The 27,181-nt window shown below is 41.3% G+C and overlaps 1 protein-coding gene across 2 annotated transcripts in view; it reads right to left on the bottom strand.

The window, feature by feature from the left end:
* Syt16 (synaptotagmin 16) overlaps window positions 1–27,181 on the bottom strand; it is a 265,478-nt gene that overhangs the window by 108,125 nt on the left and 130,172 nt on the right. Inside the window, exon 2 of one of the 2 annotated variants that reach the window (XM_028858041.2) lies at window positions 24,458–24,643. In XM_028858041.2, coding sequence (XP_028713874.1) covers window positions 24,458–24,643 — 186 coding nt within the window. Of the gene's footprint in view, window positions 1–24,457; window positions 24,644–27,181 lie in introns of those variants that run through there. The other variant, XM_028858033.2, reaches the window with a different exon arrangement.

Below are 27,181 nucleotides of genomic sequence, written 5' to 3'. Positions count from 1 at the left end.
TACTTATATGTTAATATCTCAGAAAAGTATTTCTCTGACATGTTATTGTATACAATGTTTTTGAGTTCTTACACAAATAAAAGCTTATGTAAAAGACAATAGCTTTCCCCTTTTACAGATGAAAACACTGAGGCTCAGAAAGGGTTGGTACATTGCTTTGATGTTCATCATCTGGATTAAAGAACAGAAATGGTATTCCAATTCTCTGCTGTTGAAATTTGAATGATTACTCCAAACCTTCACAGAAGGCCAGTAAGACTGGGGCAATTCTAGAAATACCAGAGGTGGGACTATTTCCCCAGGAAATGGCAGGTGTTGGGTTCAAACTGAGATGTCTGTCTGACTTGGAGGCTTGGAATTTTTTACAGTGGGGAAGTCAGAGGACAACGTGGGGCAGTCAGTTTTCTCCTTCCACCACATGGTTCCAGGGATCAAATGCAAGCCACTGGGTTGGCCAGCAAGCCCCTTTACCTGCTGAGCCCCCTTGCTGGCCCCTGACTTGGAGGCCTGATCTCATTCCATTTCTATTTAGCCTGTTTCCCTAATAGAAAACATCTAAAACATGAAAACCGGTGGCAACGAATTTTCCAACGTAAATGTAATAAAGTAAAAACAGCTTCAGCTGCTAAGTCGCAGAAGGCTCCTATTAAAGTCCATTTCTAAACTTGACAGAGCAAATACCATTGTGTATGCTTGAGCAGGACAATGTGAAACCAATTAGACTTAGTCCAACTGAAATGGGAAGGAGCTGCCCACGGTTGATGCCATTATAGTGATGGCACTTTTTAAATACTAGATTTCATAAGCCCATTGAGTATTTTTGAGTATCTATTACAGCCAAGGAAATTGAAACACGCTCCATGAATACCCAGTGGTTGTAACACAAACAGGCAAGGCCCTCAGTGGCTCCACAGAGACTACTGAACCCAGCCTCGGTAACAATTTTCTAAAGAGACTGTGGCTGCCCTTAGATGGAAACCCATTTCAGACACACATAATAAGATCTTAAGGAGAGCTAAAGATTTAATTAATATTTACCTTTTAAAGATAAAGCCTGGGGCTGGAGAGATGGCTCCGTGGTTAAGAGCACTGGCTGCTCTTCCAGAGGATCCCACTCACAACCATCTGCAACTCCAGTTCCAGGAGCTCTGACACTGTCCTCTGACTTCGGCTCTTACCAGATAGATGTGGGGGGCACACACATCCATAAACGCAGACAAAACACCCACATACATAAAATTCTAAAATAACTTTAAGAAAGGTTAAAAAAAAAAAAAAACATATCTCAAGTGATTAGCATGACCTCCCTTTCAACAGCAAGGCACCCAGATTCCAATGCCATTGGCATACACATCAACAAGTCCCTGCTGAAGGAGACTCAGGATTGTCAAATAGCATCCATAGAAAGGTGCAATATAATTGAGAGCTAATGTGATAAAATTGGGGGAAAAATAACAGAAATAAGTCCCATATAAAGATACAATATAGTTGATTTTTGTCCCAAGAGAAGAGAAACATTAGTATCATTTGAAAATATATTTTGGGCTCAAATATAAGGAGGAAATATGGAGCTATGGTAATTGTAGCTCTCTTGTGACAGACTAAGCAAAACTCAGGATGTCAGGATTCTGTAGCTGTTAACTGTAGAAGTAGCCAACCCTATAAAAATGTGGTTAAAAAGAGAGGTGACCACTAAGAATCTCACTGCTTCATACAACTGATTACTTTGCATATAAGAAATATGAAAGTGTATTTCCTTGCAATTTCCAGGGTCATAATCTTAATACACAGGAACCTAGTCATCATCTCAACAACTGCTACTGTATCTAGAATTGGTCATCCAGGCCCACCGACTCTTCTTTCTTGAATTTATTGGTCTTTGCCCCAACCCAGGCATCATCTGAGTTCAAGCCACCTTGATTCCCACTGATTCCACTTAGCATCCCCTTTAGGAGTCTGTCTCCCTACATTCACTTTCACCCCATTTCCCCAGGATGACTTCTAACATCTTTCCAAGACACATGCTTGATGAGACCACTTAGCATCTACAACAGTGATGTCCCATTGTGATGGCTCTTCTTGGTTGTCAACTTGGCTACATCTGGAACTAACTAAAACCCATGCAGCTGGATACACCTCTGAGGGATTGGATTTTTAATTAAATCATTCAAAGTGGGAAGAATCTTTAATCTGGTCCACACCTGCTGGCAGCCTACATAAGGAACATGGAAAAAGAAAGTTGTTGCTCTTTGCCCACTTGCTCTCGCTCTCGCTGGCAAGTCCATTCCTTCACTGGCATTAGAGCCTGCTTCTTCAGGATCCCAGCATATACTGAAGACCAGCTGAGAAATACAGACTTATACCTAGACATACAGTGGGATGAACAACTACTGGATTCTTGGACCTTATATTGGTAGACAGCCATTGTTGAGCTAGTTGGTCCACAACCTGTAAGCCATTCTAATAAATGCCCTTTCTGTATGTATTCACTCTATCAGTCCTTGTTCCTCTAGAGAACCCTGACTAATATTCCCACCATTCTTACCATAATGTCCTACTCCAGGGGACTCTGAATTGGGCATGTCTGGTGTGGTCCTTTCCTGTCTAGTTGCTGTCTACACCTGCATTATCTCTACAAATCCTTCTGCTCCTTCCCTGAAGCTCCCTGTCTCTGGGATTCCCCCACTCCCACCCAAAAGCACCCACTAATCTCTTTATAGTTCTCAGTTTATGCTTTTTCTGAATTCTTTTCCTTCCCCCAGCGGCACCCAAACTAAATTAAGCCAGCCTAAAATATCCCTTCAATGCACTCTTTCTTATAAACTTTGCTCCCCTCCCACTACTCATCCCCGCGCCCTCTCTCCCCTCCATCTGGTTCCCTTTCCATTTTACATTGTTGCCCTTCTGCTCTCTTATCACATGGATTTCATTAACCTCTCTATTTCCCACCTCTCCTAAGACCTCCTCCTCTCTCTTGATCTCCATTCTAGTTGCATGACCTATTCATATGTAAATATACGTGTGTATACACATGCATGCAGATATGTAATTTTAAATCTAGGTTCTGTGTATAAAAGGAAACATGCAGTATTTCTCTTTCTCTAACGCTCCACCACTGAGCTAAAGTTCCATATTTGTCTTTTTGAGTCTGGCTTATTTCGTTAAGGGCCATTTACCTCCAGATCCACCCATTTTCATGCCAACACCATGATTCCACTTTTCTTAATGGGTGAATAAATTCCATCTTGTGCGTGTACCACTTTTCTTCATCCATTCATACCTGCCGATGGGTGTCTGGGTTGGAAAAGTGGCCTCTGGTGACAGCAACCACAATAGTAGAGAGTCCATTGAGAGACTGACTCAATTTCCTGGCTATTGTCAGTAATGCAACAGTAAACATGGATAAACAAGTGTCTCTGTGGTATGTTGACTTTGGAGTCCTTTGGGTGTATATCAAAGAGTGTTCCAAAGGGCTAATATGTTGCTTCTACTTTAGGTTTGTGGTGGTGGTGGTGGTGGTGGTGGTGGTGGTGGTGGTGGTGGTGGTTTTTTGTTTTGTTTTATTTTGTTTTTGAACTTCTGTACTGATTTTGATAGTGGTTACACAAGTTTGCATTCCCATCCGCAGTGTATAAGGGCTTCTATTTCCCACATTCTCACCAGCCTTTGTCTCTTGTTTGTTCTCTCCATGATAGCCATTCCCAAAGGGGTAAGATGGCATCCAAAGCAATTTTAACTTGCATTTTCCTGATGGCGGAAAATACTAACCATTTTTAAGAATTTATTAGCCATTTTCTCACAGCCCCTCTTATTCTTAGTAACACATATTAGAGTTTAATAATATATAATTGTAGCTTGCTGGCAGCTTATGTATTTCTTTTCACATGTTTTCTTTAATAAATTAGAATTTCTATGAGTCTAGTAGCTGGTTGATTTTTTCTTTTTGTCTTTGTTATGTTCTCAGCATGTAGCAGAGTACCTGATGGTCCCAGGATTGTCAATCAATATTTTTTTAATATTGAATACATATAGCTATTGTACTGCCTAGTTTCCTGTCAGCTTGATATAATCTAGAGTCATTGGAGAGGAGGGAATCTTAACTGAGAAAATGTCTCCATAAGCTTATGCTGTAAGCAAGCATAGAGAGCATTTTCTTAATTAACAATTGATATGAGAGGGCCCAGCCTACTGTGGCTGGTGCCACCCCTGGGCAGGTGGTCCTGGAGTGCATAAAAAAGCAGGCTGATCAAGGAGGCCTGCACAGATTCAATCCAAATCAGGTCCCAGCACTGAGAGAAGGAAGTGGACACAGGATCCCACTCATTCCCAAGAAACTACCTGCAATTGATACCCACTGGCAAAGGAAAAAAAAAAAGTTTTTTCCAATGGAGTGTCACTTTGTATATTAAGACACTTCAGCGTAGGCTTCTTGCCCAGGAGTAGTTGGCCAAAACAAAACAAACTCAATGGCATTTTTATAGATTGCTGTTTCATTTTGCATTGTTTGGGCATTTTTTTTTTTTTTTTTTTGTCTTTTTGGTCTTTTGCTTATAGATTTTGGCTTCTGTTTTTTTGTGGTTTTGTGTTTATGTTTCTTGCTGTTTGTTTGGTTTGAGTTTTGTTTGTTTTTTAAAGCATGAATGAGAACACAAAGTTGGGTAGATAGGGAGAACGGGGGGATCTTGAAGGAATTGGGGGAGGGCAAAAACATGATCAAAATATACGAAAAAATTTGCAATATAAAAAAACCCCACAGGCTGAGTAAGCCATGGGGAGAGCAAGGCAGTAAAAAGCACCTCTCCATCACCTCTGCATCAGCTCCTGCCTCCAGGTTCCTGCCCTAACTTCTCTCAGCAATGGCATGTGACCTGAGAGTTGTAACAAGAAATGAACCTCCCCAAGTTGGTTATGGTCATGGGGCATAGGTAGAAGTTTCTGTCCCACAAGCTGCTCCTAAGTAACCACACAGAGGCTTAATATTATAAATGCTCGGCCAATAGCTCAGGCTTGTTACTAGCTAACTCTTACATTTTCAATTAACCCATATTTTTAGCTACGCTTTGCCATGTGGCCTGGTACATTTTCTCAGTACAATATGTCCATCTTGCTTCTTTCTACATCTGTTCAATGCTCCTCTGACTCTGCCCCTCTTCCCAGCATTCTCTGTTTGGCTCTCCCCCAAACTTATACTGTCCAGCTATTGGCCAGTCAGCTTCTTTATTAAACCAATTTGAGTGACAAAACTTTACAGTATACAAAAGGATTATTCCACAGCATACAGCAATGAAAACCCTAAGACACCTATATACACACGTGCACATATTTTATAGTGATTGCTTCACTTAACAGGTTGACATGTTTCAAGAGCCTGTTATGTTTTCCATTTGCAGTGATTTAAGTTTTTTTTTTAACTAAAATTTTCAACCAGAGCCTGAAAGTTCTTTTTCAAATTCACATCTGTGAAACTGCCTCATCTTAAGGACTGTGCAGTCCTTATACTGCAGAGGGTAACTGCTCCAGCAGAATGAGAACTGTATTCACTGGGATACCATGAATTTCACATTACTAAGTTTGTCAAGAGTCGGGCTTACTTCTATATTTTCTACTAAAATTAAAGATGTGATGTTCCTTTCATTATCCCCACAGTCACTCCTATGGAAAAGTAGTGCTGGTTAAACATGACAATAATAAATAAAAACAAGTATTTCTTTAATGAGAGGTTTAGGAAAGGGCTGAGTGTGTAGAGTGTGTCCCTGTACATACTGGGTTCCATCCCCAGCACCATAAAGCAAGTGAAAAACAAGAAACAAAGCTAAATAGCACTAAAATGGGTGAGGCACCATGTGCTATTCCTAGATCTATCAGTAGCAATGACTTGTTAAAGAGGCTTCATTCCCTGGGTTTTCATTTCTTGTTCTGTAAAATAGGAGAAGCATATCCAGGAAGCCTCTAAAATTCCATAAAGGCAGCAGTCTAACAGGGTTTGGGGAAGCTTCCTTCAGCCTCATTCTTTGGGTTTGTTATTGCTGTTGATACCCAACACATAAAATTCATTTGGGTCAAATATAGCTATGATACAGATAAATGAACTTATCAAAATTTCTGGTATTTTCTAAATATAGCAAAATGATAGCAATTAGTCAAGATGTTAAGTATTGGATCAAAATGAAATGAATTTAGATTGGCCTCCATACATCAGATTGGTTTAATCAAGAAGCTAAACACCTATTAAAACTGAAAATCACATCTTTTAGAAATTTTACACTATTTTCAAACTGTTGACTGAACAAGCTGTTTCCTGAAGATAATCTTATCATTCCTAGAGTCTCAATGAGTCCTTGTTCTCATTTGTCACTGCTACAGACAACACAGACTGCTGAAGTTGGTCTGAATCTAAAAGATACCCCACGACCAACAATTATACAACAGGTTTTAACCTGGTTCCATTTAGGTTTGTAATGAGGGGAATATGAATCTTTCATCTAATGAAATTTTCATGCATGAGGAGAAATCCAATCCATCACAAGTCACTAACCCATTGAATATAGTTCTACAAGGTCAAAGGACACAGTCCCACAGTCTGATTCATCCTGGGGCCCCTCATGTCTGAATGAGGACATCAACTGAAACTCTCAAGCTAAATCAATGCTTACAACTGTTTGTTCTTTTTCCTATGGTTTCCTTTTGATTGTTTATGCAAGCTTTCCATCCAAGCCGATAGTAAACTCAGTCATTACAAAAATGACTATTGCTACACATTTTATCTCCTTCATTAACGGTTATGAAGATTAGGTCTCCTGGCGTCCTTGATGACTGGGCTCTTAGGATAGTGACGCTAATAACATGACAATGTCAATGCTTTTGTGTCTGGCAAGCATTAATAATCAGATTCCCCTGAGATCCCATCAGAATCAGCAGCCTTAATGGGATCTTTGTGGTTACAAACAGAAGTAGGCTAGGCGGGGGATACACACTGTCTCCCGGGTCTGCTCAGACAAGGTGGCCCCAAAGAATGTTTGGGAACACTGCTTTTACATTTCCCTCACCACAGGCAGAGTCCACATGAGAACTGTGAAGCACGATTTTCTGAGTATAACCCTGGAGCCAACTGTCTCTTAAGTAACTACATACATATGACCTATTTCATAGCAATATGTACATATACATATGCATATAATCATTGCATCTATTCAGCTAAAACAAAATGCTAGTTATATTTCTATTTTAATCCCACTGTGCAGGCCTATTGTCTTTTCACCCTCTTCCTCTTTAAGTCTTGCAGTTTCTCACAAAAAGCCACTGAATATTGCTTGCCAGGGGCACTAAACACCTCTATGACGTTCCATTCAGATGGTCCCACTCACATTGGACTAGGGCTCATGCCTCCCTCCTGGGGGGAAGGGCAGTCTGCAAACAAACTACCAGCAGCATCTCATTCCAAAGAGAATTCTAGTGTCCCCTGAGTGCTGCAAAGGAACAGGTCATGAGCAGAAATCCCCATCACTTGAAAAGGGTGTTCCCTGTCAGCCTCTATTCTGAACAAAATCTCACGCCGAATACATATTTTTTGGCTAGGTTCAGCTTTTTTGGGAAAATTTTACATTGAATTCTTTTCCTAAAATGCCCCTAAGACTAGTATGAGTTAGAAATTTAAATGCAAAGGCAAAGTGTAGGAAAAATAAGATATGCATGCACTGGGAAGGTTTCTGAACTAGACAAAGAAGCATGAAGTACAACTGTCATAAGCATTACTGTCTAGAGGACAGAGGGAAATGGAGAGACTTAGGCAGATCAAAGACTAACTTAAAACAAGAGCTTCCTGTTGGTCAGATGCATCCCAAAGAGCAGAAGCAATTGTTTTTCTCCAGCTGGCTAGATGTTTTCTTTTTGTTTGGGGAAAATAAATATGGAATAGCTCAAATCTGGTTAACGAATCATAGTCCCGTACATTAGTCACATCTGTGTGTGTCTTTAGGGCTTTCTTTTATCATTAAAAGTAATTAAGTAATAACAGTAACAAGGAATGGCTTTACAAACCCAAAATGGGGGATGAAGAACTTTGTAATGAAGAGTCAAGGGAAGGGTGGGCAAGGGGGCTCCGCAGGTAAGCCTGATGCTAAGCCTGAAGACCTCAGCTCAGTCCCTAGGACTCACATATTGAAAGGAGAGAACTGACTTCCGCAAGTTAAGTTGTCCTCTGAACGACACACATGGATGCACACATACACACACACACACACACACACACACACATACAAACACACACACACACACACACACATGCACACACACACACACACAAATAAATAAATGTAATAAAAAAATAAAAGTATATGATGGCTAATTTTTTTAAAAGTCAAGGCAAAGCCCTAAAATCCCACCACAACTTCTGTGCTGTGGTTTGTAAGGTTGCGATTTGGATTTTGCTTTATGGTCATTTTGAAAAACCACCTCAGGGCCCGTGAGACTCTGTGGGTAAAAGTTCTTCCTGACAAGCCTGGAAACATAATCTCAGTCCCCAGATCCACATGGTTGAAGAACAGAGAACCAACTCCCACTAGATATCATTTAACCAACACATGCACACCATAGCACTCACATGCCTACACACATACAGGTGTGAATGTGTATGCTTGCATACACACACACACACATAAATGTAATAACAAAATTTAAACATTCAAAGTGCTCATATTTTAAAAGTAGGTTCATCCACAATTCTCCTATCAAATGCCCTTCACTTTTATGGACCAACAACTATGAATTAATGTTCTATCAAAACTTTGCTAGGGAGAAACTAGTACAAGCAGGTTTTAAGCAAATAAGAATATCCTCTGCCACTTACATTAATTGCTTCTAAATAAGAAGAAGTGTTTGGAGGATCCTGAGTGGAGAAACTATAAGAAAGTTAAGATTGAAAATGCTTTTGGAATTTCTAAATGCACATACTTCAAACAATATCTGTCATCTTGTCATTGAACTTCAGTCATCAAACCTGGAATCACAGGATTTCCATTATAATGAGAGCTTTTATGAAGAAGGCCTCCATTCTTTATTCATGTTTTAGAAGAACGTAAATATTTTAATAAGTAACTATAGACAGGCCCATTCATTGATTTTAGCCTGCCATGCAAAGTAAGCAATGAGATTTTTAAACGAGTTACTTCAATGATCCCTGTAAAACTGATTGCTCAAACAGCTAGTGGAGTGCGTGGATTCCCAGACACCCACCTCTATGCTGGAGCAGAGATCTGTGCTACTAACTCTATTCTATTCAAACAATAACTCCTTTTCCTTGCCGCCTCCCCAGAAATGATTTTTTTTTAAAGATTTAAAGCATATGCCTCTCTAAAATACACATGAGCACTACTGTCTGGCTGACTAAAGCATAACAATCCAAACTCTGGTAACAAAAGCAACCAACACTGCCTTGTGGACTCCTCTAGACTGCCTGTAACCTGGAGAGATTCCTCTGGAAATGCCAAGGAGGAAACAAGGGTTCAGACAGTACTATTCTTTCACATATGCAAGTGAAGCTTTTAATTTATGATAACTTGGCTCTCTCATGATTAAAAATAGTATGTGCATCCTGACTACACCAAAAAGCTCTCGAAACTATCCAGAAAGTAAGTGAAATCCCTTCACTAACTCCAGCAAAAAGATGTGTGGTGGAGAGTTTTCACACATACACACACACACACACACACACACACACACACACACCACACACACACACACACACACACACACACACACACACACACACACACACACGCCTTTCATCCTGTAGAGGCCCACTGCATGACTGAGACACATCTATCCGCTAAGTCACAGACACTACTGGGTGAACCTATGTGGACAACCAGGGCTTATGAAGAGCTGTCTAGAACTCTCCATAGTGAAACTCCATGCCATGGCCATTTTCAAAACAGAAAAGGCTCGGGAGTATCTGCTAAAAATAAGATGGAATTCTGTATGTCAGACACATGCGCCCATATGTTATACAGTTATTGGTAATGTGAAAAATCACAGGGGAAATCTGCAGCTCTCGAGACCATGATGTGTGTTTTAGGAAGCTCTCACACTTTGGCGCTAAACATTTCCAGCAGTGATCCACACTCACAAAGCGCTTCAGGCTTGCTTTTATTAATAGCCTGCATCACAGAGGAAGCTCAAATGCCACAAGAAGAATCTGTTTCTAAGGTAACTCACCATGCGTGCTTATGTAAATAATTGAGAAGCAGAGCTGCTCAACTGTGAGTGTGCCCAGATCTGTCAAGGGTGTCACGGTTCCTTCCAACCTTCCGAGTTGATGCTTTCATCCCCAGATCCAGCTGACTGGATAACAAGTTCATGGACTGGATGAAATTCTTGAACAGGAGGCTACAGCCTGCTTTCTAAGTTGCAAGAAGGGAAGCAGTTGTCTAGGTTGGTTCACTAGTGGAGTTTAAGGGAACATTACCTCTTGAGAAAAGACAAAGAAAGAACTTGAGACAAGAGGGTATAATTCAGAAATGAATCATCTGTGTTGCTAAGTACTAACAATGGATGATGGGCACATGGGTTCATTAAACCATTCTTTCCCTACTTTCTTGTATGATTGAACATCTTTCCTAATAAAGGTTTTTAATGACAACCTTTTTCCAACCTCTCTACCACAATTCACTGAAGGAAATAAGAACAGAAACACAGATAGAAGATAAGTTCCTGTCAAGGTTAATTGTATGTGTCAAGTTAACTGGGCCATTGTGCTAAAATGTTGGTCAAAGATCATTCTGAATGTTTCTGAAGGGTACTCTTTGGGTGAGGCTGACATTTAAAGGAGTGAACTTCATGAAAAGCAGATTTTCTTCTACTGTGGGTGAGCCATCTCTGAACACTTCAAGTCTTGAGCTAAACAAAGACTTGGAGAAAGGGGAATTCTGCCAGCAGACATAATTCTGACAGGACCACAGCACTGAGTCTTTGCTGGTCTCCAGTTGACCAGCCCACCATGCAGACCTGGAACATGTCAGGTTCCTTAGCCACATAATTCATTAAAAACCATTCAAACCCCTGTTCCTCCTTTCTTCCTGACACTCTCTTCTGCCTCCCTACACACACACATACATACACACACACACACACACACACACACACACACACACACACACACACACACACACTATGGCCCACTCAAACTTTTCAGTTATTCTATCCAGCAATAAAAAGTGTATTTACAATCCCATTTCATATGAATCTCCCTGCCTCATCAATTAGTCTTTATTTTATGTGCTTATACCATTTATAATAACCTATAATTATATAAATTATTTGCCTCTTCAGTTTTAGTTTTACCTGCCTTCACTAAAAGAACATAATTTCCAAGAGATTAATGACTACACTACTCGTCTGTGCCACTTCCAGCACTTAGCACAGCATGGAACAGGACAAAGAGTCCCAATAAATACTAATGTGTACATTAGAAATGAGCATTCTCAAGGCGGCAACCCTCAATGGACTCCTTCGGGATTTTCACCCTCCAAACAAACATGGTTCAGTTAGCTATACTATGATGGACTCATCTGAGTTATTACAAGTTCAGATCATTTTCCAGAGAACAAGACCCATAGTTTGTGTCTCAATCAAAGTCACCCAAAAGGTCACTAGTCATTACAAGGAGATACAAGCTTTGTTGTATCTTTTACAGTTCCACATCTCCTGTAATTTGGTTGAGGCATATGAAATTTCCAACTCAGTGAAAAGGCATTTCACAGAACGTGTGCAGACTGTAAACCAAGGTGATGAAATCAGGAGAGAAAACACCATGCAGCTTGGCTTGCTAACAAATCAGGTCTTATTATACATATGTCCAGTGGGAAAGAGTGCCAGGAACTAGAAAGGGGATGGGTCACGCTGCTGTGGATATTGTTCTATATAAATAAAACACTGATGGCCAATGACCAGGCAGGAGGTAGGTGGGACAAGGAGAGAGGAGAATTCTGGGAAGCGGAAGGCTGAGGGAGAGACACTGCAGCCACCGCCAGGAGAAGAGCATGTAGAGACGCCGGTAAGCCACCAGCCACGTGGCAAGCTATAGATTTATAAAAATGGGTTAATTTAAGATAAAAGAGCAGTTAGCAAGAAGCCTGCCACGGCCATACAGTTTATAAGTGATATAAGCGTCTGAGTGATTATTTTATAAGTGGATTGTGGGACTGCGGGGCTTGGGGAACCTGGAGAGAAGCCCTCCAGCTACATCATGCTCCAGAACAAAGAAATCCTTATTTTGTGATGTTTTAATAGTGTAATCCTAAATTCTGTGATGTTTTTAAAAGTACATCAGGAGCATGTATAGCTTTTAATCATCTTCTTAGAAGAATATTGGGAATCTGGGGGTTATATAATATTTTATTTATTTAAAATTCATCTGAGTAGGATATCCCAAAAAAAAAAAACCTTGAAACATAGATGGTGATATTCAAAATACAGCATCAAGAAACCATTCCAGCAAGTTTAATATGAATCATACTGCTCTTATATTACCCATAAAGATTGCTCCCTAACTATATTTAATTAGCCGACTATATTAAAAACCTGAAAATGAGAAAGTGAATGACAGAAAAGCACATGTCTACATGTTCCTCTTCATCTCAAGGGGATGAAAGAAAAAGTAAAACCATGAATATACATTGGTCACTACACTATATAGCTACATCTTCTTATTTTCTTTGGTTCCTTGCTTTGTTTTTATTTATTTATTTATTTATTGAGATAGAATATGGCAGTGAATCTGAGGATGGCCTCAAACTCCCAACCATCATGCCTCAACCTCAAAAGTACTAGAATTACAGGCATACCCTACTACACCCAGGAATACATCTATGTGTTTTTATTCTCATGATTGTCTCATATCTTCACATCATTCCATAAACTTTTTCATTGGCTTTTCTTATTTTGGCATAAAAGAAAAAGTGTTGTCAAAATAAATATTATGACACTAGTAAATACATAGCTGAGGCAGCCACACTTTTCTGTTTTGGACAAGTTTACTGAAAACTTATAAGTCTCAGAATCACAAATATACATATACACACACACGTATATATGTATATGTCTTTTGTGGCTGAATGAAAATGGCCCCATAGGCTCATAGGGACTGGCACTATTGGGAGGTGTGGCCTTGTTGGATTAGGTGTAACATTGTTGGAGGAAGTGTGTCACTAGGGGCAGGCTTTGAGGTCTCAGATGCTCAAGCCAGGTCCAGTGAGTCTCTTTCTCTTCCTGCTGCCTGTGGATCAAGATGTAGAACTCTCAGCTCCTTCTCCAGCACCATGATTGCCTGCATGACAACATGCTTCCTGCCATGACAATACTGGACTAAACCTTTGAACTGTAAGCCACTCCCATTAAATGTTTTCCTTTATAAGAGTTGCTGTGGTCATGGTGTCTCTTTACAGTAATAGAAGCCCTAAAACAGAAGTTGGTACTAGGGACTAGGTTGGGTATTACTATGATAGTCATGACTATACTCTTATTTCAGAGAATGTAGACTTCGGGAAATTTTTATTTAAAAAGCAGTTGAATGCTTTAAATGATTCTTAATGGGCCATACCAGTAGGAGAATGGAAGATAATGGAATTTAGTGTGATTTGATGAACTACAGGGCAGGGGTGGGGGGTGGGGCTGGCTCAAAAGGTTTCAGAAGAGAAAAATGTTAGTATGTGGCCTAGAGCGTATTCTTGTGATATTTTGGTAAAGAATGTGGCTGCTTTCTGCCCTTGTCCAAAAAAATCTGTCTGGGGCTAAATTAAAGAGTTTTGCATTGTGTTTGCAGAGATTTCAAAACAGCCTAGTATGGACTGTGTCATGTGGTTATTAGTGGCCACACTTAATGTAGATCTGTAATGAAAAGGAGCAGGCTGATCAAGGAAGTTACAAAATGTATAATTTGAAGAGAAAAGGGGGCACCAGGAAGTGGAATAGAGCTAAATTCTGTGCTCAAGGAGATAAACAGATTAAAGAAACTCCTGATGCTAAATGGAATAAAGGGAGTGGTGACCTCAGGGGAAGATCCCACCCAGCTAAGATTCCAACTTGTGTAAAGGAATTAAAGAAAAGCTTAGAACTAGTGTGATAGTATATACCTTTAATTCTAGCACTCTGAAGGCAGAGGCAGGCATATCTTTGAATTTCAGGCCAGTCTGGTCTACAGATCAAGTTTCAGGACAGATGAGCTTAGGCAGTAAAGGAAACCATCAAAAACAGAAAGCTGGTGAAGACGTAATTGAATGAGGGGGCCACGTTCCAGCCCCAGCAAGCAGTGTAACATGTCAGCTTTGGCCATGTGGTTTTGGCTTTAGAGTCAGGGATATAAAAAAGGGGTTGTGGAATCTTCCTCCTCGACTAAGGAGAGCTGCTGAGGAGAGGCATGTGTCAGGAGTATCCCTGCATGGAAGCCTAGAGAGGCCATTATGTGAAACTGTGAAGGTGATGCCTGGGTTGTTTTAGAGGCCTCAAAATATTGAAGGTACCAGAGCCATGGCATATCTGCCAAGGAGAGCTGCTAACAGGGAGTGAAACCAGCCCAAGAGAGAGAAGTGTGTTGCAGTCAACAAAGCTGAAAGGAGTGGAGATCTGAAGAATGTTTTGACATCCAACATGGAAATGTAGAGTTTGGCATTTACCTGACTGGTTTTCAGTCTTGCTTTGGTCCAGTATTTCCTCACTATGCTCCCTTCCCTGCATTTTGCAATGGTAATGTAGTTCAATTGTACATTGGAAGTATATGACCTGCTTTTTCAAATGATTTTACAGAAGATTACAGTTAAGAGATTGCATGAGTCTCAGAAGAGACTTTAAACTTTGGACTTTTAAACAACCTTGAGACTATTATAGACTATGGGGACTTTTGAAGTTGAACTAAATGCATTTTGCGTTATGATATAGCTATAAATCTATGGGGGCCAGGGAGTGGAATGTGGTAGTTTGAATGAAAATGGTCCCATAGACTCATAGGTACTGGCACTATTAGAAGGTGTGGCCTTGTTGGAATAAATGTGGCACTGTTAGAGGAAGTGTGTCACTGGGGGTGGGCTTTAAGGTCTCAGATGCTCAAGCCAGGTCCAGCATGGCATTGTCTTCCTGCTTCCTGCCAATCGGGATAAAGACGTCTCAGCTCCTCTCCAGCACCATGTCTGCCTGCATGCTGCCATGCTTCCTGCCATGATGATAATGGACTAAAACTCTGAACTGTAAGCCACCCCCTACTACATGTCTTCCTTTATAAGAGTTGCCATGGTCATGGTGTCTCTTCACAGCAATAGAAACCCTAACTAAGACATCTATAATATAATAATCCTGAACACCCACAAATACTCATTATTTAAATCCACGAACCCAGGTTTTGCACAAGGGGTCATGACACGCAGGTAAGGAAAACACGTGAGGAACATACCTCCCTCACTGCCCAAGGCTGAACAGAAGCAGTAAGGCTGAAGGCCCCCACAGACACTGGTGGGCAGAAGTGAACACAGTAATGGGTGCTCATCTTCACTCCTTTCATCGGGGTGCCCCACTGCACCCCAACATCTTTAAATCACCTGTAATCTATGGGACTATTTTCACTCAAACTACCACATTCCACTCCCTGGACTTCTTTTTAAAGCTGCGCATTTCCCTGTTGCTATCACTCCCTATTCTTAATTAATTCACAGTGGGTATTGGGTAATAGCTTTTGTAAAAGCTGTTGAGGATGGAAATCCAGGATAGCTCAACCTGACCTAGGGTTGCAGTCTCTGATTCCTAATCATCATCCATACCATAACCGTTTGACAGGCTACAGCTCTACGCCTTTGTAAAAACCTTCCTATCCCTTCCTGGGGTGTGTGGGGAGTAATTACTAGAGGACAACGAAGAGAGAATCATGTATTCCATACTTAATCAACTCTCCTAACGTCGGTGATTGAAAAACATTCCCAGGTGATGTCATCCTCTCCCTATAGTAGCCTGAATGGTAGTCCTCCAAAAATTACAGTCACATCCATAGCCCTGGAACCTGGGCATATTGCTTTATTTGAAGAAAAAAAAAAGGTGGTGGAGGTATCTGATGGTATAATTACTGATCTGAGATGAGACAAGCTTCCTGGATTATCATAGCGAGGACTAAATCAAGGACAAGTGACAAACTGGAGACAGAAACACAGGAGAGAGAGGTGACATGAAGTTGGAAGCAGAGACTGGAGTGATACAAGCACAAGCTAATGGATGCCAAGGTCAACGGACCAGATGAGGAGAGGGGCAAGGGGCGGACTCCTCCCTGGAGCCTCCAGAATGAGGGTGGCCCCATGAACATCCTAACTTCAAGTCAGGATCAGATCCAGAATTGGACCAGAATGAACTTCCACTAAGACACCAAGTATGTACCAATCTGCAGTAGCAGCCGCACAAACCCACCTGTCCAGTTTCTATCACACTCATCCTCAAGTGAAAGCACAATGAAATGGGTTCAATTTTGGAGGTGATAAGGGCAGAAAAACAGAGTTAGGCAAGCGTTAAGTTTGAGTTCTGCCGATTAGTAGCCTAGGACAGCGGTTCTCCACCTGGGGGTGTATGTTAGATATCTTGCACATCAGATATTTACATTATGATTCATAAGAGTAGCAAAATTACAGTTATGAAGCAGCCATGACATCATTTTCTGGTGGGGGGGGGGTGGTCACAACAACATGAGGAACTAACTGTATTAAAGGTTCACAACATTAGGAAGGTTGAGAACCACTGGCCTAGGACAAACATTCACCTTAGCAAGTCACAGCTTCCTCGCCAATAAAAGAGATGGTAATAGGACTTACTCATTGAACCACATCATTGGAAATATGTACTTGAACATACTATAACCTAAATGTATAGATGTGATTTTTTTAAAAAAGCAGTTATTATAGCCCAAGTGGAAGCAATTGCTGGGGTAAACAGGGGGTCTCTGATAGACCAGGAAATAACCACATAGCTACAAATGAGGATGAGGAGGTGGAAGTACGCTCAGAAGGGGCCATGCAGCTGGGTCATTTTAGAAACTGCTAGAGAGAAAAACCTTTGAACAACTTCACTTCGGAGCACCAGCTGTCATGGCCTGTGTGCTGAGTACCAGCTATGTGTCTGTTTGCTTAAACATTAAAAAAATAATTAAATAAATAAATAAATAAATAAATAAATAAATAAATAAATAAACTGTCTCCTTATACATTCTTAAGTAAGGACCTCCCATCTTTCTTTCTCTAGAGCCCCCTTCCCGTGTTCAGTATTGCCCACTCAATATGATTGAATCAGTTTCATGATGGATAAGGAATCCAGTCTTTGAGAGTTCTACTCTCACCCCCAATGATCCCTTAGAGCAGAGAACACAGAAGCGTAGACTTAAGCTGATTTAGCACAACATGTTGTTCCCGCTAGCTACCACTGAGGAGAGGAATCAACCTCTGCCTGACAGCAGCCTTGGAAAGTATCCATGTGCCCCTTGGTGGTCACCCAGGCTGCAAGGACAGTATAACTGACAAGGAAAAGGCAGAGCCTTTCAAAGGACTGTCAGGTGACGGGGCTGGAGGTGTCGTTCAGTTGGTTGAAGGTCAGAAGTGTCAGGTCATCCTTGGGAGCCCGGTGGGATGACTCACGTCAGGGACAGGTGCTTGTTGCCAAGCCTGATGACCGGAGGTGGAGACTCAAAACTCACACGTCAAAGGGCTAGGACCTACAAGCTCTTCTCTGATCTCCACATATGTTGATATTCATGAGCACAGGCCAAAAAAAAAATCTGTGGTATTCATGAGCGCACACACACAAAAAAAAAATGATAATCGTAATAATAAAAAAAATTTAAGATAATTCTCAGTCATAGAGCAAGTTTGAAGCCAGTATGGGCTACATGAGACCCTGTCTCAAAAAATAATGCTTTATTGGAGACAAAATGAAATCCATTTAGTCAATTTATTCTCTCTCTCCCTCTCTTTCTCCCCCCTCCACTCTCTCCTCTCACCATGGGATTTTATTTTCAATCAATTTTCTATCTCAAAGTTGAAGAATACCTTCTTTGTTCCAAATGGCAGTTCCCCCAGAAACAATCACTACCAATGATCAACACAGCACCTTAAATAAAGAAAGCAAATAATGAGTTGGAATACTGGGTCTGTCCACCGCAATAACAAGTGCTAAATAAATGTCAGCTGCCAGCTAATCACTGCTACTGCCTGTGTTACTAGGAAGATAACATCTCACCAAATCTTCCCCTTTTCTAATTCCAGGCAAAATGAGACGTGTAGACCTCAAACTATGGAAAATGCATAGCCTAAATGAAGATATGGTGTTCGTCAGGCAAATTATTTTGCACAGTAGATGCAGAAAACAGACCCCTGTTTCTTCATCTCTGACAATACCAGATGAGCTAAGAGACTTCTTTCCTGTTTCAAGCCCTTGCAGGGATTAGAATGGTTAATTAGTTGTGGATGCTAAAGCCATCTTTTTAGTCCTCAAAATTTTCCGTTTCATACAGTACAGTCTAAGGATGGCCTAGTTGATGTTTAATCTTTCTTATTAGGTCTCTTCCATTCACAGAGCCCCAGAAGTTGCTATGGTAACCCTATGCACCAAATAGGATCACCATGGAATGAGATCTGGGAGAAACTAGTCCAGAGTTATCAATTTGCAAATGAGGACTTAAGGCCCAGAGAGGTGAAGCGGGTTTCCCAAAATACTGCATGGCCAATTAGCAGCAAAGTAAGCTCCAAGTGTCTGCCCCATGCTCCTCTCCACCACACGAGGCTGCCTTCTTTCCTTAACACTTGTCAAAACACGTAAGGAACATCCCAACTTTATGGAGAAATTAGTGCATCAGGGATGACAATTAAAGAAAATATCAAAGGTTAGGTAAAATGTGGAATAGGAGTGTGTCTTCCGTAACTTCTGATCCATGAAAATGAACCCTTTCGGGGAAGCAATGTCAAAGAAAGGTGTTTGCTTCTCGGGATCATCTGAAGATCCTGCTCTTTTTAAAGCTCTCCTGGTGATGCTGCTCTAAGTCTGAGGCTAGAACTTCGCAATATCTTGTGCCTTCTTGTTAGTGTTCCAACGTGATCTTAAAAATCTCAACTTTTTTGCAAGTATAATTTGGAATTGTCCCTAAAACACTCAAAAAAAAAAAAAAGTAAAACAAGACAAAAAGGGGGTGTTTCTAAACAGCTCCAACCTTAGTCTTAGTCATTATTATTTGCAAAGGAGAATACCTCACCAACCTCAATCTCCCAGCTTACATAAAGAATCCAACATATTGACATACGGCATGGGTATCAGAAGGCTTGCTTGTTTGCTCAACAAAGTTGCTCAAAGTTCCACAAGGGTCTTCACAGTAGATGCTATACCACACCTTTACAAAATAAACCATTTCTTCTAAGACAACCCTGCAGGGATCCAATAATCCCAACATGCAGATAAAGGAGACTGAAGGTCAAAATGGTTTCCTAATTCATCAAGGTCACATCAGAGTGACAGTCAGATCCAAAGGAGAAGAATCATTCCGAAGTCCACCTGCTTACCAAACTATGGCCGAACAATACCTGCTCTTCTCCCTTAACCTAGACCCAGCTGGGACAGTAGTGGCTAAAGGATTTGGAAGTCCCCGCTTTTACATGGCAAACTCCATAAAATATTCTGTTCTATTCTTTAAAGATGAGTCAGATGTCTCGAGTGGAGTTCAAAAGAGCAAGGCAACAGCCGCAGCACCCAACAGCTGCGCCCTTCCCCATGACTGACTTCACAGTGACTTAAAACATGCTCACACACTCCTTGATACTCCATCCCTCCAAAAGTGAAGCCTGACTCTTAGTCCCCTGGGCCTAGACTCAAGTCAGTGAAAAACAGAAGGGAACAGAAATGACAATGTGTGACTTTGTAGATGAGGTTGCAAAAGGAAACTGTGGCTCCTCCTTACTCTCTGTTTTGTCTTGTGCTCAGAAAACAGTTGCTTGCTATGTTGTGAAAAGTCAAGGAGTCCTAGAGATATCCATAAAACTGGAACTGAACCTCCAGCCACTCTAGAAGTGTTTTTTGCCTGCTGTGGAATAAAATCCTCTTGTACACTATAAAGATTTGTCACTCGCCAGGCGGTGGTGGTGCATGCCTTTAATCCCAGCACTCGGGAGGCAGAGGCAGGTGGATCTTTGTGAGTTCGAGGCCAGCCTGGGCTACCAAGTGAGTTCCAGGAAAGGCACAAAGCTACACAGAGAAACCCTGTCTCAAAAAACCAAAATAAAAAAAAAGTGTTTAAGAAAATAAACAAACAGAGCCGGGCGGTGGTGGTGCACACCTTTAATCCCAGCACTCGGGAGGCAGAGCCAGGCAGATCTCTGAGAGGTCAAGACCAGCCTGAACTACCAAGTGAGTCCCAGGAAAGGCGCAAAGCTACACAGAGAAACCCTGTCTCAAAAAACCAAAAAATAAATAAATAAATAAATAAACAAGCAAAAATTAAAAAAAAAGATTTGTCACTCGAATTAGTTTAATAAAATGCTGTTTGGCCAGTAACCAGGCAGGAAGTATAGGCAGGGCGGCCAAACTGAGAATTCTGGGAAGAGGAAGGGTGGAGTCAGGGAGTCACCAACCAGATGCAGAGGAAGCAAGATAAGAATGTCATACTCGGAAAAGGTACCACACCACATGGCTAAACATAGATAAGAATTATGGGTTAATTTAAGTGTAAGAGCTAGTTAGCAATAAGCCTGAGCTTACTGGACGAGCATTTATAAGTAATATCAAGCCTCTGAGTTAATTATTTGAGAAGCAGCTGCTGGGTATTTGGAAGTTGCTGGTGGGACATAAACTTCTGCTTACATATGGCATTCTAAGGTGGGGACTCAGCATTAGTGGTAAAAAAAAAATGCACAGCTCTTTTAAGAGACCCTGCTACCAAACACTTGTATGATATTTTTGAGGAGCCTGTAGCAAGCTACTCAGTGGTGGCATGGACCTAGAAACTCCCTAAAGTTGGAGACAATGTATTTGGCTCCTGCCAGTACCTCTACCATGAAGCTAGACTCTCAGGAAGCCGAGGAATGGGGTGGAGCCAGCCGCTGTGGTCCTAGCCATGCTGCTCAGCAGTTTAAAGACTCATGTGGTCAGAAAATGATAGAGATATGCAGTAAAGACAGATTCAGATTAAAATAAAAAACTTGCACATGGTTCACAGTGTGTTTAAAAATATACACAGGTTTGGGAGAGAAAAGAGAAGACATAGACAGTCATGCAAAAGAGATACATAGTTTTAGAATAATACAGTAAAGTTCTTAAAAAAGGGAGTAAAGTAATATAAAAAAGCCATGTAAAGATGGAAAATACACAGAGAGTCTGGATACTGTATGTTATTGTGTTGTCTTTGAGTTGTTTGACAGCTGAGGAAGGAGCAACAGCTGCTAAGAGCCATGTGATTATAAATGTTGTTGGATTAATCCAACCTATATACTTTTAAATTATCTTCACTTCAAGACTTAAGTCAAAAGATATATTACTTTGGGGTAGAGGTTATATTTTTGTTTCCACAGGAAATGAGAGGCTGTGGATTCATTCTGGGTTCACAAAAATCAGGTTTGCTTGAGGAAGACCCGTTGAAAAATCTGGCTGCAGACGTAAAGAAATAAACCTAGAAGAACTACAAAACATACGATGTATATTTTACCTGTTCAAACATAAAACAAAAAATCATCTTTGGTGACTTGTGTACAATGGACAATCTATACTTGTACTAATATAGATATGTATGTTACCTTTAAAAGTTTATATATTCTCAGAGCAAGGGGACCAGACACCAATGAAAACCATGGCCCAAGTGATCCAATATCCAGAACAGGTTCCAGGCTGCTGACTGAGATGATCCAGGCTCATGGAATATTCCAGCAAAGACTTAACAATTACCCTAAATTTTCTCAAGGCCCTCCAAAGATTACTAGTGCCCCCAATCATCAGGAAGTAATCTAGAAAACTATACACACATTCCCAAAAATAGATTATAGGGTATTTGTTATCATTTAATGGGGGTTGGTTATAAGTTGTTATGGATAATAGTCAGGAAAAAAGCTAAACAAAGGAGAGTAGATTCAGGGATTTATCCTGAATAGAAAAGGGGGAGATATAGAAATGATAGGATTTAAAAGGTAGACTATTGAATCGACTTTAATCCAAAAAACAACTATTAATCTTACATATTTTATATTAGTATGGATTTTGGTTTATTGATTCAAATGCAAAGTTAATTTTGTTATACTGTATGTATATTTCTACTTTTGTTTAAGGTATTGTGTTTATGCAGCTCATTTAAAAATGTAATATATAATTAAGAAATACAGATTAATAGTCATCTATAATAGCAAACTTATACTCATGTTAGGTATGTTTTCAAGGTCATACAGAGATATATTTCAGAAAGATAGGCAATCTTCAAACACTTCAAAGACCTATAGAAATGGCATTTAAAATGTTTTAAGAACTTAGACTTTTCTCAACAGTGAAACACATCTGCTCCTGGCAGCACCAATTACTTCAAAAAGGATGATGGGCATCGAAGACACTCCATGTGGCAAAAGCTAGTCATGTGGGCAAAGAAACTGCCCTTGTCTCAATTGCAGACAGTTACTGTCCAAACTGGACCAGCAGGATACAAGCAAGGTGACTGCCAAACTTCACCAAGACAAGGTAGGGCAGTCCATCAGAATTCGCTGCTTCACAGGAAAATCTGACAGACATTTCAGGCCTATAGACCAGAGTTGGATGCCCCAACATTGCAGAGGAACTTTGGGTGACTGTCCAGGCAGCTTGAGGTCCCTGTCATTAGGTAATATTTTACCCTTCTGGGGTCTCTGATGGAGTTGAAGACTAAATAGTTATAATTATAGTTTTCCTTAGTTATAATAGAAAGTAAATTAGATACAAAACTTTAGACTCACCAAGATAAGACAGATAATTAAGTATGTTCTCTAATTTTACCAAATGCAAATAGATAGTGTTACTGTAATTCTTACTTAATTGTTTGTTTTGTATATAATCTTACCATGTTAAAGTTAAAACTTTCCTTTTTAATTAGACAAAAAGGGGGTATGCTATGGAATAATCCTCTTATACACTATAAAGAGTTGTCACTCAGATTGGTTTAATAAAATGTTGATTGGCCAGTAACCAGGCAGGAAGTACAGGTAGGGCAACCAAACTGAGAATTCTGGGAAGAGGAAGGGCCAAGGAGTTTCCAGCTAGACACAGAGGAAGCAAGATGAGACAGTCATACTGAGGAAAGGTACCAAGCTACATGGCTAAACATAGATAATAATTATAGGTGTAAGAACTAGTTAGCAATAAGACTGAGCTACCAGCCAAGCATTTATAATTAACATAAGCTTCTGTGTGGTTATTTGGGAAGCAGCTATTGGGTGTTTGGGAGTTGCTGGTGGGACAGAAACTTCCACCTTCATTTGCTCACTTGCCTGCAGCCTCATAAGAGACCCTGATTTGGATCACCCAACTAAGCCACTCCCGTGTTTTTAAAACTACAAAAAGTTTAGATAAATATATAAGCTTTTAAGTTTTGAGTGATCTGTCATGAAACAATAGATAATTGGCCTGCTTAAATTTCTAGGATATGTCCCCACTATCAATAAAGCTGAACTCTCCATGGCTACAGAAGCTGCTCTATCAGTGAGCCAAATGTTCTGCTTGGTCCACAGCTCCCTTAGAATTGGAGGGTGTTCTCACAGGCTTAGACCTACCCCAAAGAGTATACAAAGTTGCTCCTTGACCAGCTCCAATAAAGAACCTGAAGGGCATGTGAGAGGAGGATGTGAATCTGGCTACTAAGAGCAAGAAAGCTGCCTTTCCATGTCTAATCTCCTGGGTGACAACCTGGACCCTGTGATGATGTCCTTCATCACTTAAGCAACTGAAAGAGTATGTCCTTCAAGAGCAAGAAGTCATTTCTTCATATGACTTCCCCCTCATCAAATAGAGTTAGATATGGAAACTAAAATTTTCTCTCTGGAAAGGGGACTTCTGTGCTCCAAAGTGAACATGGTCCTCAAACACCGAATATATCAAAAACAGCTAAAGGAGCAACAAGTCAGTTTTATTCCATCATGAAGATGAAATACTTACAGATTCTTGTCAAAGAACTTTTCCTCCTTCAGGATTACTGGAAGAAGAGGGGTTTCTTCAAACTAAGGGTCTAAAGAGCAGAAAGGATGGGAAGTGGAGGTAAATCTTTCCCCCTCAGCCCTAAGGACACTGGGAAGTTAAGGCATCCTTGGTGGTTCCATTATTCTGTCTACCAGAGCTATTACTGGCCAGCTCAGCTGTGAATCCTTATGGGGCCACCTTGGAAAGAGTGCCACTTTTTAAACTCTTCAAATAGCAGCAAGGTTGCCTGGCTTAGAAGAACATAAAATGGGGTGCTTACCCGGTCCTGTGTGGCCCCCAGTCTTGTCTCTCAAAGACTGCTTTCTCTTCTTCCCTCTTTGTTCCAGATGCAGATGGCCGCTGACGCTTTCGAAACACAGCTTCTTGTTGATGAAGAGGGCGAGGACAGCCAGAAGGACAACAAAGACCCCTATGGCGGACAGGAAGCCAATGGCTTCAGGAGTGACTGGCAAGAAAAAACACAAGTGGAGGAAGAAAAAAAAAGTCATCACTATTACAATGACCCAACTTTTGGTTCTCACAACCGAACAGATCCAGTCCTCAAACTCACCAGAATGACAAACATTCTGCAGCCTGTCCCTTGCTAAAGGGACAGACAGACGGGCTGTGACTGGGTTCATACTTCACTAAGGCAGATTTCTCACATGACAGACCTCAATGTCTTTGCAGGCAGGGTTTCTTCACCATGGGAACACCACTCTTGGTAACAGGGCCTCAGACCTTAGCCCAACTGACTCCGTGATGGAAGGACCATGCAGGCTGTACACCTCAGCCTGTAGACAGCACCACCTGCCAAAACTTAAACAGAGGCCTGATCCATAAAAAGTCTGTATAGCTCGGGGAAAGTCTCAAAATGTGCTACGGTCTGGGGGCTTCTATGGTTCTGCTTCTGGCTAGCTATTCTTGTTAACTGAGGTATATCAACCCAGAACATAATTTTTGTGCTAAAAAGCTCACCCTGAGGAAGGTTCAAGCTACACTGGGGGATCCTGAGCACCCAGTGTAGTCACTGGCCAGTTAATAAAGACTTTCTATTGGTTTAAACCCATGTCTGAACAGTCTTCTCTGGTGAGTACCCCACAACATCTTCTTGTTCCTATCACAAGCCTGGTATTCATTGTCACAAATACGAAGACAGATTCTTCAAAAGGGTTGAGCTACAAATGGTTGTCTGGGGCTATAAACCCATGCTACTATAAAATACAACTGTGGGAAGCATACAACTGTGACTTTAAGGATACGTTCATCAATGTTGGCAAAGGAAGGAAAAGTCATTTCCTGGATATGTTTTTGAGGACCCAAATATGTACTACGATGGTGACATAACTCTGCATACTTTAAACAGTCCCTGATATTTACTTCTTTAACTCTGCTATGAGCATATCAAACAGGAAAACCATATCCAGCTTGGGGAAGACTCCAGTAAGAGACATTTAAGCCAAGATACATTCAGTTAAAAAAAAAAAATCTAGAAGTCATTATGTACAAAGGAATCAATTACAGAACAAATGTCCCTAAGAGAGAATAGTGGCAGAAAAATGTGCGTGAAACTTGAGGAAAAAGGGTCATAAGAGAAACATTAGCCCATTGTCATGGCAAATTGTACTTGTCCATCTGACTACATCTGGAATCAACTAAAACCTAAGAAGCTGGGCCCACCTGTGAGGGATTTTCTTGATAGGATCATAAGAGATGAAAAGACCCGCCCTAAATCAGGACCGCAGCCTCTGGTGGCAGGCCACATAAAGGGATGTAGATGAAGGAAGTTTTTGCCTTTTACCTACTTGCCTTCATTCTCTTTGGAAGGTTCATCTATTCTGCTACTGAGGCATCCCTTTGCTGGTGTTTGAAACTACAACATAAACCAGGCAGTGGTGGCACACACCTTTCATCCCAGCACTCAGGAGGCAGAGGTAGGCAGATCTCTGTGAGTTCAAGGCCAGCCTGGTCAACAAGTCGAGTTCCAGGACAGCTAGGGCTACACAGAGAAACCCTGTCTTGAAAAACCAAAACAGAAATTGCTACATTAGCCGGAGACCAGAAGCTCTCTGGGAATCCTCTGGGATAAGAGCACACTTCTATAAATCTAGCACTCTATGGGGTGAAGACAAGAGAACCATTCTTGATTCTGAGAGAAAGACCGTGTCTCAGGGAGATAAGATGGTACCAGACAGCCGAGGTCATCTCCGCCCTCTGTGCACACATACATGCATGCACACTATGTCTTTGTACTTCCATTTCCTAAATTAAAATAAATAAAAATAAATACAGCTGGGACCGGAGAGATTGATCAGTGATTTAGAACACTTCTCTGCCTTGCAGAGGACCTGAGTTCAGTTCCCAAGATCCACAGTGGCTCACAGCCATCTGTAGCCCCGGATCCAGCAGATCGGAAACCCTCTTCTGACCTCCAACGGCGCCGACCGCCTCCTGCATTTTAAACTACACACCCTTACAGATACGTCTTTCTTATCCATGCTAAAAATGTCTTGCTGAAGTGAGAGAACCCCATCTCCAAAGGTAGCCCACCATAGATCTTCTTCAGCGATACCCTCGGTGTCTCATAACTGGTGATACAAACATTTCTGGTCTGACCCTAGCTCCCGGGGCCAGGGCTAATGCTAGCAGCAGCCCATCAGTGGGAGGTAGGGCCCCCTGTGAACACTCAAAAAAATGGCACTAAAACTGCATCAGAGCGAGCCGTAGTCTGCCCGGATCCTGGAGAACCATGCATGGCTCAGATCGTCCAGCCTCGGGCACCGGTATCCTGGAAGACCGGATCACCCAGCCTCGGACACCGGTAGCAACTTTCCAGCACCACCCCTGCCTGATGGGCACCGCCCACTGCTGGTCACTCCAGATTTCTCCGTGTGGTGGCGCCGCGGTGTTACAGAACAGAGCCTGCCGATGTTACCCTCCTAGGACGGGCCATCTCCAGCTAAAGCCATCTTCGTTGCGCACTGCTACCCCAGGCCGCGGTTGG

This window comes from Peromyscus leucopus, chromosome 14 (assembly GCF_004664715.2).
Source record: "Peromyscus leucopus breed LL Stock chromosome 14, UCI_PerLeu_2.1, whole genome shotgun sequence".
Classification (NCBI taxonomy): Eukaryota; Metazoa; Chordata; class Mammalia; order Rodentia; family Cricetidae; genus Peromyscus; species Peromyscus leucopus.
The sequence above is the reverse complement of the archived record's forward strand: the minus strand, read 5'-3'. Positions and strand labels throughout refer to the sequence as shown.